This window comes from Drosophila subobscura, chromosome U (assembly GCF_008121235.1).
Source record: "Drosophila subobscura isolate 14011-0131.10 chromosome U, UCBerk_Dsub_1.0, whole genome shotgun sequence".
In the NCBI taxonomy this organism is placed as follows: domain Eukaryota; kingdom Metazoa; phylum Arthropoda; class Insecta; order Diptera; family Drosophilidae; genus Drosophila; species Drosophila subobscura.
In genome coordinates this window covers 8,702,342-8,714,938 of record NC_048534.1, presented here as the reverse complement: position 1 = coordinate 8,714,938, position 12,597 = coordinate 8,702,342, and the positions used below count along the sequence as shown (strand labels likewise).

Genomic DNA, 12,597 nt, shown 5'->3' with positions numbered 1-12,597 from the left:
AAGGCAATATTTGCACAAAATTTATAGAAATTTCTTGTGGCTCTTAATTTATTTTACAATGGATTCGATTCGGCGTATTTTCGCTGCTCTCACAGTTTTTCAGGTGTAAGAGGCATTCCACGAAAAGCTCTTTGGTGGACTGAAAGTGACTCAATTAAGAGACTGTTAAAACAATTTGTCAACTTATTAATTCGCTGAAAATTATTTATACAATAAATGAAATTTCCGCAGAAATGAGACGTGAAAGAAAATGCGTGTCTTGAAATTCGTGGGAATATTCCTATATATATTGGATGATGTCGAGAGTCTTTTAAAAATGATTTAAGAACTGATAGTTGTTAAAATATATACATTTACTTTCATTATGATTGATTTTTCGCACATCGTATACAAAAACTAAAACGCCAGCGATCGTTTTTATGTTGAAAATTCAATCAGGCTAAAAATAAATTATTGCAAGGCAAAATATATATTTCAGAGTCCCCCTGGGGCTTTCTAGACCGTTCTGTTTATGTTTATCCGTGTTTCTTTTATTATTTTGATGAGCGATCCACTTATCTTTTTGGATGCTTCCTTGATTTTGATTTTCTACGTGACTTCGTGCTGCTACTTCTGTGGCTTATCTTTCCTTTTCTAAATTTCCTTTTTCCGTATCTGTTTCTTGGTTTGTGTCGCTTTGGCGTTTTAGCTTTTCCAAATGATTTGTGTTTTGGTGGCCGAACCCAATAGGGATCTGGCACTTGCATCCGATCGCGTTCCCTATGACCTGCTCTCTCATATACCGAATGACCGTCGGGTATGTCGACATATTCTGGATAGTCTGGTGGATGTTGAAAGTCCTCCCGAATACGCACATAAAAGCACTTTGGATCTTTTCCATTTTGTGGGGGTGTACCATAGTTTCCATCCTGTTGGGGTATACCATAGTTTCCATCCGCTGGGGGTATACCATAGTTTCCATCCGCTGGGGGTACACCATAGTCTCCAACTGGTGGCGGTATAAATTGTCTGTCTGGTAAGTCTCCCCCCTGGTTTTCCCCTGGCCGGGGTATATATTGTGCGTCTGGTAAGAGTCCACCATGGTTTATCTCTGGTACACCAGAAGGTACACCATTCTCTTGGTTGTGTGTTTTATCTTGGCATTCGGGGGTGACAACAGGAAAGCATCGACCAGCATCGCCGCGCATTAGGACCGACATATAGATAGTCCCCAAGACAATCAGCCTATGTCCGGGCTGCAATATTTCCATAACTGATCACACCTATGCCCTCAAGTCAACTGGGTCTACAATCCATATCCAATGCTAATTTCTTATAATGTGAGGAAAATGTAACATTGCACGGATGTTAGCAGCGGAACTTTATTAGGAGTTATTACAGAAGTCGATGCGGCAATGCCGCAGGTTCTTTATTTCTAAAAGTCATTCATTTAATCAATTCCCAAAGGTACTCTTTTAAATATTTTATACCATTAAACCAGTCCTCGTCTACATCTTTCTGCTACTTCTTTCCTTTCGCATCAATCATGGAAAACGTATTTTAATGCATTTTGGAATCGTCGGCTAGGCGTTTCTCGTACCACTGAAGCCCAGGGGAAGTCGCAGCCATGGCTGGTGTCTGTGCCTAAATGTGCCAACATTTAGCCTGTCGCGCCTTGGAAATCTGCACGTGATTGAGTGTCTGACATTTGCAAGCCCCAACAGACAGTTAGGCAGAAATGAAAAGACAAGGAGCAACATCGCGTGGGGTAGATAAGTACATACTACAGTTTGGGCTACGGATGCTGCGTTGATGAGGCTGCTCTCCATGGCAAAAGTTCAAGGCCTACAAAACTAAAGGTGGAACAATTTTTAGCCAATTTGCCAGATTTCTTCTAGGGAATTTTTGATATAAATTCTTGATTTTCCCATTGATAGCTTGTGAAACGATCGTGAATTTAACGGAAGGGGTCAGCATTCGGATCTGATTCTCATTTCTCTTATATATTCACTCTGGAATAGCAGAATATATTTGCATATTCCTCTCAGACTGTGTGTGATAAATATTTATGATTACGCAAAGACGCAAAATACTTTAAAGTAGCTGCCACAATATTCAAGCCCCTTCAGGGCATACGTTACCACCTCGGTCTCTTCTGCGCATTTGCCTGGAATTCACGAGTAAAAAACTGGTAACTGTTTGGTAACTCCTCTTGGTGTAAAGAGTCCTTAATTTTCTCCTTCAAATAGTTGCACAAAATATTCACAAGAAGCATTTCATTGTTTATATATTCGGTACGTTTTAGCCCCTTAATACATTTCCCCAGAGATTGTGTAGATCTTTGCAGCCCCCTTCCCATATTATGGCGCCATTAGTTTTACACTTTTCCCGCCTGGGAAAACGCTTCCCGAACCATCTGGCACAGACCAGTGCGTGCCTCCAAATTGTAGTTTGCCTTCGCTGTTCTCACTCCCCCAGCCCGAGCAGCGAAAGGAAAATTCTTTTCCCTTTTTCCGCTATGGGTGGATTGCAGCTCGTGCATTTTATAGTTTTCCAGTTGCTGAGTGAAGAAAAGACTTCGTTGCAGTTTTGGGAACAATTTCAAGCCATTTTCTACAGCGCAAGAAAATGCAAACAAAAAGTGTGGATATTTATGATTGGCATTCTATTTTGTTTTTGTTTATGCCAGTCAGAGGGGGGACTCTACACATTGAACAATTTCCAAGTAAGTGAGCAAATTGCCATCAGCATAGGCCAACAAAACCTTTGCGGGCTTAACCCTTGCCCTGTGCGAGTAATTAACCCATTAGGGTGTGCAGAAAGCGACCTCTGGATGACGCAAATCATCTTGGGGAGACTGAACAAATTTCACTTACCTCGCGATTACAGTACTTGTGCCGGCAAAAATGTAGTAATTTTCCCATTTTCATATTTTCGGCCTTTTACGTGGTATGTGGGTCGTCGCTGGGGATCGGTTGGTTGATCTCTCTCCGTTGGTTCGCTGGTTGTGCAAGGTCTATGCCTGGGTCGCTATTTCTACTCGCTCACACTGGGCTGTTCGTGCCTTCTGGACTGTAAACTGCGAGAGTATGCCAAATGCGAAGACCTCTATTTGAAGGTTTTAATTACGGCAATAGCACGGAGAGTAGGTCAAGTGGGGGAAGCTATTTTCACATATGAGTTTATGTATGTACGAATTTGTGTATTAGTCAACATCAGGAACGATTTCAAGGTCTGCGGTCTTTAAGTTGCAATGGAAATTCCAATACAGGAAATTGCATTCAAATCTATTTTTGAAGTGGAATTTTATATTATAAATTTAGACTTGAGAGAGCCACTTGCGAATTTCAGTGATACTTAGAGCAAGTTCCTGTCTGTATTCGATTTGGTCCTTCCTTTTGTCCTGCAAGTGAACATTTGTATCCCTTTATTTGAAGGGATTTTTCTGTACCTAATTTCCAACAAGTTGCACATGTCTTATCTCCCCTACCACCCAGCGCAACACTTCTAGACATCCATGAACACATTTTGCTTATTTTATAATTCTTATTTCGCTCAATTTGAAATGGCAACGAGTCGCAAGAAAATCATATCAACACTGACTAGACGCTGATGCACAAATTTCATTTAGGAACTCTACTGCATGGCCCTTCCCCTTTCCCTGCGCCTCAACTGCTTCCCCACGTTGTGTGTGGCAAGGCGTCATATCGAATTACATGTTGCATATACTCGTAGTAGCTCTTGAGGAGCAGAATTGGAGTTGAAGCATTTTGATTGCTGTTTCTTAGGAGGGGGCACGACTACAGACTTGACTTCGTACTTATCAGCCCCCTGCCACACATAGCGAAGTCTCCCCCGGCCTTTAATTTGTTAGAGTTCCCACCACTGTGAAGAAGGGGGGGATGCTACTCATTACCCCACAGAGCAATTCCATATTTCATCCTAAAAACCGTTTTCCAATTTGATTTATTTGACTAATTTCACACTGCCGGATGGACGGATGGATAGATGGATGGATGGACTTTGACCGGATTCTGTTGGGGGTTTGATGGTTTGCTGTCAGAACCGGTTCTCGGTACTTGAGAAGCGCAGCAATGCCGAGCCCAGATTCCAGAGTCGAAAATCTTATCGCCAACTATTTGATCTGTTGCTTACATTGACCACAACATTTCTTCGCATTTCATTTTCTTCTTCTATTTTGGTCTTGGTTCTGGATTCCTAATTAACATTCTGTCCGCGTTTGGGTTCACAGTTTCGAGTTCGATTCGTGGCTGGGTCTGTGCCCTGTGCAGTAATTAATTTATGCGTGCATCAACCGTTACTTGATAATGAGCCAGCGGGGGCCCGGAGTGTGGGGGCACTGGCAACTCTTATCTTCGGGGGTCTGTGAAAGCCGATTAACTTTGAATCTTGAAGTGCGCTGGGAGCCGGGGTGTGGCCGCGTGGGGTGTGAGTAAGGGATTGTGGGGGATGGAGGGTAAAGTGTGAAGGGGAAATGGAGCCAGTCCAGTCTGGTAATTATGGTCTGAGCCCCAGACACTGCACAGTGCGGTGCAGAACTATAAAGCCACTGAAATGCAAACGAAGGAAAATGTTTCATAACTGTGCTCACGCTTCATCAATGATTGCCTCATGAATTTATTGAATTAGTCCCGCTTACACCTATGAAACGCACTGTCTCTGCATATACTACAATACTCAGTACTCATTGTGATTAATTGTCAACATTTGTGGAGTGGCGCGGGTAGCACTGTACTTCGGCTCAAGCAACTATCCGTTTACGTGGGGCGTAACATCTCGCATGAAGAAAAGGAAAAGGAAAGGGAAAGTTCGGAACAAGCGATTCCAAATGAAGATTTACAGCTTTAGCTGCAGACCGGCATGGATATTTATGGACCCACATCTAAGGAAGTCGACCAAAGGCGGACTCTTTTGGCAAACTCATTCGCTTTTGCGTTTTGTTAATTATCACATTAACATTTTTACGAGTCTTGATTGATATTTAAACATTTTTTCAGCAAGAACAAAAATGTGTGAGCTTTATTTAAATATTGGAAAAACTATGTCCAAGCGCATAAAAATCTAGAGATACCCCAAAAGCAGGCTGAATATTTTTTGGAAAATAAATGTGTGAAGTCGTATAGGAAGTCTATTCTTTCGTTGGTTCATAAGAATCATTATTCATAGCTCTTCCATATCTGCCAGAACCTTCTACCTTCCTTTCCAGTGATTTCAGTTCGTTCTAGTCAATTATAAAATATATTCTCACTCCCCATAAGCAATATGCACGCCCAAATCGGTCCAATTAAGTAATCATTCCCATGGCTACCAGCAGTTCGTGCGAGTGTAGTGTGGGTGGTAGAACCAAAAGAAAAAAAACCAGAAGTTCTGTTCAACAAAAGATGAGACGACGGCCACTCATCATCGGATGACCACAAGAAACATCATAATTTCTTTCCAAGAAATCAGCATAGGTCGCCACACAGATCAGACAGACAAGAGACCCGCGACCAAAGACCAATGATTGCCCAGACAGCGAGGAGGGTTGGCTCTTGGAAGAGTGAGCTGGGGCTGGAGCTGTTGGTCGTTGTCTCTTCGTTTCGTTCGATTGAATCAAGACCCCGTCGACGACCCCAGAGAGTGGCAGCTAAATATACTTGCAATCAAGAAAACACAAAAAGAAAAGAAATAATGCAGCAGACGTAGAAGACTTGCGTAGGATCTGCAAGATCGAGAGATCCAGACAAAGCCGCAGCAATCGCCTTCGTCCCATGTACGTACGAGTATGTTTGTGGCTGTTTTGATTTCTTTATGGTTTTTGATAAATGCTGCTCATCATGTAATTTTAAACGCGCCGCGCATGTTAAACAAACAATTTCCCGTGACAGTGTAAAATGTGTTTAAAGGAGGAGGGAAGGGAAACGGGCAAGGGACTTGCACCATCCAACTAATGCTGAAGGGTCGGACGGCTGTCCGACCGGCCGCTCGTCTGTAGGGCCCCGGGCGACCATTACAACATGACTCGCAAAGAAAGCGAATGCCAGAGTGTTGAATGCAACTTTTTCCATGTTTTTCCCTCTCCGCCTCGCTCGTTTTTTTCTGATGGAAAGTCTTTTGGCTCGAAGGCATGCCTAGGCTGGACTGGTCCGCTTGGCCCGGCCCGACCCGGCCCAAAGAATCGTGTTGATGGATTTCTTCCTGTCGTAAATGTTGTAAGCAAAAGATATGTCCAAAACGTTCAGCGCTGCTGTAGGGGCCCCCGACTCCGACTCTGTCTCCGTAATGGAAGTTTTTCTGGTTTTCGCAGCTTTGACTTATCATTCAAGATGCGTTTTCGGTCCGGGCGAATGTGGTAAAATAGATGCTGGGTTGTGGATAAGCAAATCGCATGAAGTGTGGGAGAGTTCTGTTAAGAATGCAGCTCCATTGGGGATGTGATGTGGGTTGCTTTCGCAAGCAGCAAAAATGCGTGAGAAATGTGTCAACTGAAATGATTTAGTTAGGTCAAGGCATAGTTGGATTGTTCTGCAAGATCCGGCGCATCAGTTAAGTTAAGGAATATAAATAAATCAAATCTATTGCCATCTGATCTCCCCGCTGATATCTGCAGCCATTTCTTTTTGCACAATCACAATGCTAAACGATATTCAGACTCTCTTTTCCCCCAAGCAGACGTGGGCGTTGCACCCATGTCGACACCATTGGAGTCTGGGTGTCTCCATTGCATATAATCATCGATTGCATACGATAAATATTCCAGGCACAGCCCCAAGACGACAATTTCCATCGCATCGGATCGGGTTGGTCTGGGTCTGGCCTCTTTATTTCCTCTGGATTTCTGAGCTTGTTTTCATTTCTTGTTTTCTTCGGGCTTTGCTCTTTTAGTTTTGTTTGTGCTGTTGCTTTGTTGTTTTCTTTGTTGTTGTCTTTGCTATGTGGCCACAGCTGTGGCATGTGTTGCTTTTTGTTGCCTCCGCGCTGTGACTTTTGTGGATTGATAAGAGCTGCGGCTGGTGGAATGTGCCCGCAGAAGATTGCCTCAGAGTCGGACTGCGTCTTTGTCTGGTTGACACATTATCATCATATTGGAGGCGATTGCTAAAGTCAGAATTAAGTACGCTTAATTCCTTAATTAAATTATGTTTATTAATTAATTGTATCTCTGCTAAATTAGCTGTGATTTGTTATGACATTAATTTGCTGTCTTCCAGGAAGCTGCTGCACTTCATGAAAGTACCGAGATCATTGGTAAATATGTAACTATTTGTCATCAGTGGAGGGAGTGTTGAATTCTATCGGTACCCTTGTAAAATAATGACCGCCAATGCAGTCTCGATGGCCATCCCATCGGTCATATGCGGGCTGTGTTTGAAGTGTTTCATGTTTCGCACTCCCCAGATGTCTCATAACGAGCCCTTGAGGGTGTTTTCATTGTAGCATGCAACATGATCGATCTGTATAATGGTAATGTGTATTTAATGTGGGCTTGGGTTGGCTTGCTGTTCGAGTAGTTGAAATGAATTTCGTCTCGGGGTGGAAGTTTGTGAGAACTTTCACAGATGAAATTCGTGATGAATGGTGGGTTGTTATGGAACACTTATTTTACTTTGATTTTATTACAGTAATTTTTAATTTATAGATATACAAGAGCCTAAAAATTGGTGGAAACTACTTTTGTTTGTTGTACTTTATATATTAAATCAAATAAAGTATGTGATATATATTTTTGAGTTAAAAAATTGTCCATAGCTTTCCCTTTCCAGCCCACTGTGCAGCAACTCTGTCTCGTCTCTCGTTTTAGCCTCTCCTCTCTCTCTCTATCTTCCTCCCTCGTTTTGCTTTTATGGTTTTGCTTTGTTTACTTTGTGTTATTTGCTTTGCTCTCTCTCTCCAGCAAATTACCCTCGTGGAAATTTTCTCTCCTAGCTGCACGGCTCATCATGAAACGCAAAGGCGAGCACTGCGCTCTCTTGTCTGTCTTGTTTTTGGTATATATTCGGTATATTTGGTATGTTTGTTCCTTTTTTTCCTCTCAAATCAACCATTCACAATAACAATAAACAATAAAACAGTTCACAATGGGAGCTCCGCGCGCTGCCTTATTTTGAATTTAGCTTCTTTTTGTAAACTTTTGCAGTGGCAGCGCAGTCAAAAAAATTGTTCACCCTGCGCGGTTGTGTAGCGGACGCCGTGCCCGTTTCGATTCGATACAAATTAACACAATCCAAATTCGAGCCAAAACAGAGTTTTGTTTCCGCGCGCTTGGCGTTTTGTTGAATATTCGGGAAGACGACGGGCTATGCTATATGATATCCAGAGAGTCGGAATAGTCGGATATAGAAATCGAATCCAATCCACGCTCAAATCGAAAGTGAAATTCGTGGAACGGTGAACCAAACACACAACGCGACGACGTGCACACGGTGATTTTTTGAATGGAGAAGCAAAGCAACAGAGAAACAAATCCAATCATAAATCAATTCTACCAATTAAAGGCAATTCATAATTAGTATTATACAAATGCTAAAGTGTTTAACAGTTTAACAACAACAAGCAACCACCCTAAAGAATTAATCATAATCAAGAATCCAGGTGATTCGGTGTGCAATACCATTGAGAGCTGGAAAACATCATTCAATATTGTTGAATAAAAGGTAGTGTAAATTTTTGTTCATAAAGGTATACACACTATCCCCCCATGATGCTGCACATAACAACAAAGCGACAGAGCGAGAGAGAGAGAGAGAGGAAGAGAGAGAGAGATGTGTGCAGAAACTCCAAAAACGAGTGCAGGAGAGAAGAGAGTACGTGAGAGAAGTTAGAAGTTGTTTTTGTGCAGCATCCCATTTGTCTGTGTGTCTACGTTTCTGTGTGCGTTTTGCAGAAATTTTGCCATCCTTCCTTCCTTGTCCTTCTCAACTGAAGTTGTGTGCGTGAGTACAGGCTGAAAAGGGATGGAGTGAGTGGATAAAATATTGAGTTTCAATTCAATGAGTACCGTGTAAAGGTTCTACCCCTTCTAGAGGGCAGGTAGAGACGTTAATGATAGATAATGGAGTTAGGTAGATAAATAAAATGAGTGGTTTGTGTTGGAAAATATAAGATATCTTTGAATTTGAATACATTTACAGTGATACATAAATTTAAAATGCTAAATAATTGAATAGATAACTCAGAAATACTGATATGCTGGAGTATTATTAGGAGATATTTTAAATTTATACCATTCCTTATCGAGTTTGTTCAATATCCAATGAACTGCCAGTCACAGTAGGGAGCCCGAATTCATTGTATTTCCAAACATTATTATCCACAGTATCTTCCTGATCCCTCCCATAACTGTAACCCATGTGGAAATTCCAAATAAACATTTTATTTTATTATTGTTGTGTATTGGGCTACAATTACAACCCGTTTTGTAATTTATATTTCGTTATCAGAAGGAATCTCAGCTGATTCTGTTTGATTTTATTTCATTTTATTCTGTTTCAATTAATTTTGTTGTACGAGTGAGTGGCGGACGAGTCCAATGACTTATTGTACGATTAATCGCCTGAAACATTGTATAATTATGTATTATATCACAATTTCAAACATTTTGTCACGCTTTCCCTCTGTCCCGCACATGCGAGGATTTCTCTCATTTGTTTATAAACAAATACAAATTATTTGATTGCATCGAGCCGGCGAATGAGATTATTCATAGTTTATTGAATGAGAGATAGAGATAAGAACAGGTGGCATGCTTGGGGAGAATCTTTGCTATTTTCATCCATATTCCGATTAGGTTTTATTTCTTAATAATTGAATTATTTTTATAATGAGCCAAAACAAAGCGTAAGATGGATTGTTATGGCTTTTTATTGGCCTGAACAACCAAATACACTCAATGATGTTGTTCCGATGAAATAAATAAACCGATTTGTAGTTTGTTGTTTCTTCTTTTCAAAGTCAAACATTTCTCAAGAACAATCCATAGAAAAAAGATAAAAATAAAAGCCAATGAGTAAATGAAACTTAGGGAAAATGTTACGAATTCGTTATTCGATTGCCAAAATCGATTCCAATGAACGATGATTTGAATTTCTTTGCACTCACCAGCCCCAGATCAACTTTTCTCTACAGATCCGCCTCGGGGCCTCAGGGCCGGCTCTAATCAACGTGAGGTTGTCCCTCCAGACGTTTACCCCTATTGTTATTAATCTTTTTGGCTTTCGGTTAATCTGTGTGTTTGAGTTTTTTCTTCTGGCCTGCATACAATTTGCAACACGTTTTTGTGCCTTGTCTTTTGTGTTATTTGTCCGCTTTCCATTTCACTCGATTGACTCGTGTTCTGCCCTCATCCTCCCCCCCTGGGGCCTGCCATGCCATCTCTCATTTCCATGAAAAGGCTATCTATCTATCGAGGAGTGATCTTGGGCATTTCAACATTCGAAAGTTTGTTTTGGGTGTTAATTGGGTTGTGAAATGCAATTAATTTAGCCTCAAACCTTTGACTAACAGCGGAACTACAGCTCTGGGAGGAATATGAATGAATTTTATATATAAATCTAGGAAAAATCAGATAAACATCGCCAGCTGGTTGCTACAAAACTCATCAGCATATGCAAATTGAATAAATTTTATTTTCCATACTATTTCCATTCCTGCTGCTCCTCCAACAAATACCATTCTAATGAAATTCACTCACAGTGACACAATTATGCGATGCCCTCTGGTGTGGCTGGCTGTCTTGGCTCGTCATTTGCATATGGGATCTTCATCTTCATACAACAAAATGTATCTCTCGGGTACCCTGCTCGCGGGCTTCGAGTGAAGAGTCGTAAAAGTGTAACCCACATTGGCCCCCCACTTGGGGTTGGCTTTCCTAACGGACCCAAAATGTTATTACTATAAGTATTTATTTTGTAGTTTTCTTCATTTGTTTGCTCTGGCTGTGCGCAATCTTTTTATGAAGTGTGCAAAAGTTTGTGCTGGTTTGTGTGTGTGTGTGCGGCCTCGTCTCGAGAGGAGTCGTTCAGTCAGTGGAGTCGTTTTTCGAGTGGAGTGGGGGGTCAGCGTTGAAAGCGCCGTTAGATGAGAAAACTATCAGAACATCTCTCGGTGTAAACATACCCTGTAGTAAAACGATTTCAATATTTAGTAGCTAAATGCCCAATCCCACTGTTTAATTAAAAACATTTTTATTCTAATATTTAGTATGCCATAAATTGTCTTTTATTGTAGCATTTTAGTGTTTCTCGTTACGCATCTAAAACTATTCCCACAATCTCTTTCCTTACGTAAACAGACCCACCCAAAGAATATAATTACTTTTACCCCGTCGCACCATTCCCCACTAAGGTCATTGCCTTCACTTGATCGAAACACTTGAGTATTTTGTATCTCCAAAACTCTCGCCTTTAAAGTTTAAACAAACAGAAGAGAAAATTCTATAGTTAGACTCAAGTTCAAATCGAACGGCCGACGACAAGTAAATGATTGTCTACTCTTTTCCGAGTATTATCAGAATTATCAGAATGGAACGGAAACCAAAGGCTGAACTCGAGTGCCAAAGTTCTAGCTAACATCGTGTTATGGGGCTACAACTTTGTGTGGAAAGATACGGTGAAGGGATAGGCATAAGGCGGCGCTTATCAGCCTCAATGAAACCCCCGATTACGACGGATCTCTACGTCATTGATGAGAAATCAGGTTTATTGTTATCACGAAATGAAAACGAGGGCTCTGCAGCGAGGGTAAAGTCATGAATAACTTCCTCTTAAATATGATGACAAATACTCCGGTTCCAACGAAGTGCCAGATGAGACTCCCCACTGAGAAAACCCAACGAAGATGGAGACAGAAGGCAAAAAAACGCCGAAAGAGCAGGTGCTTCTGTGAGAGTGGAGAGTAGCGACAAATGCTCTCCAGCTAGACAGTAATTGATGCCCGCCAAATGTGGTTTTTTGTATTGATAAATTTAGCATCAGCTCAGGCAATGCTATAGAGAGAGGGAGAGATCTATAGGCTAGAGCCGTCAAGTGCGTCACAATGCCTCTCTAGAGATACGTAGATTCGTCGTCGCACGAGTACGAGTACGTGTGTGCCGGTTTTTTGTATGGTTTCTTGATCTAGCCTAAGCTGCCAAGCTGCGAAAACTACTGCTGGAAATATCAGCTGATTGTAGTCTCTCTCTCTCTCTTGCCCATTTAATATTCTTATCAGCCTGTAGTTTCTCTTTATCTTTTTGCTTGTGGCACAGATAAAAGCTACACAGGAATTTTTTTGTATTTCTGGTAGCATGTGTCGCTGGGAAGCTTTGCTGCGAATATAATTATTAGATAGAGACTCGACCCCCATCTGCAAACTGGCTATGCAAATTAAACGTTTAATCTACATCAGATTTCTGATTGCAGAGCATGTTTAAATAAGTTAATGAGATACATATGCAGATACTACGATCAGTTGATAAAACTATTGGGATCGCAGTAGTCATCGAGGATTCCCATACATTTTTATGGAATGGCATATAGCAAAACTTAAGACATATTTGCAAAGATGGTATTCAGTAAAAGCCAGAGATTGTTTATCTGAGGAATCCGTTTGAAAAGGTTCTGATATGGGTGTAACAGAAAA

The 12,597-nt window shown here is 41.3% G+C and overlaps 2 protein-coding genes across 2 annotated transcripts in view; one reads left to right on the top strand and one right to left on the bottom strand.

Moving 5' to 3' along the window:
* Positions 1-272: 272 nt before the first annotated feature.
* On the bottom strand, positions 273-1,275 carry LOC117900778. Its single transcript, XM_034811259.1, has 2 exons — positions 702-1,275; positions 273-654 (listed from the first exon to the last, which is right to left on the bottom strand). Exons 1-2 carry the CDS (start codon positions 1,248-1,250, stop codon positions 634-636), a joined length of 570 nt encoding a protein of 189 aa, XP_034667150.1. The 5' UTR covers positions 1,251-1,275; the 3' UTR covers positions 273-633.
* A 6,842-nt stretch (positions 1,276-8,117) lies between these two features.
* Positions 8,118-12,597, top strand: part of LOC117902715 (dual specificity tyrosine-phosphorylation-regulated kinase 2) — a 48,594-nt gene continuing 44,114 nt past the window's right edge. Inside the window, exon 1 of the mRNA XM_034814277.1 lies at positions 8,118-8,633. The gene's annotated coding sequence lies outside the window, so the exon portion shown is untranslated. The remainder of the gene's footprint in view (positions 8,634-12,597) is intronic.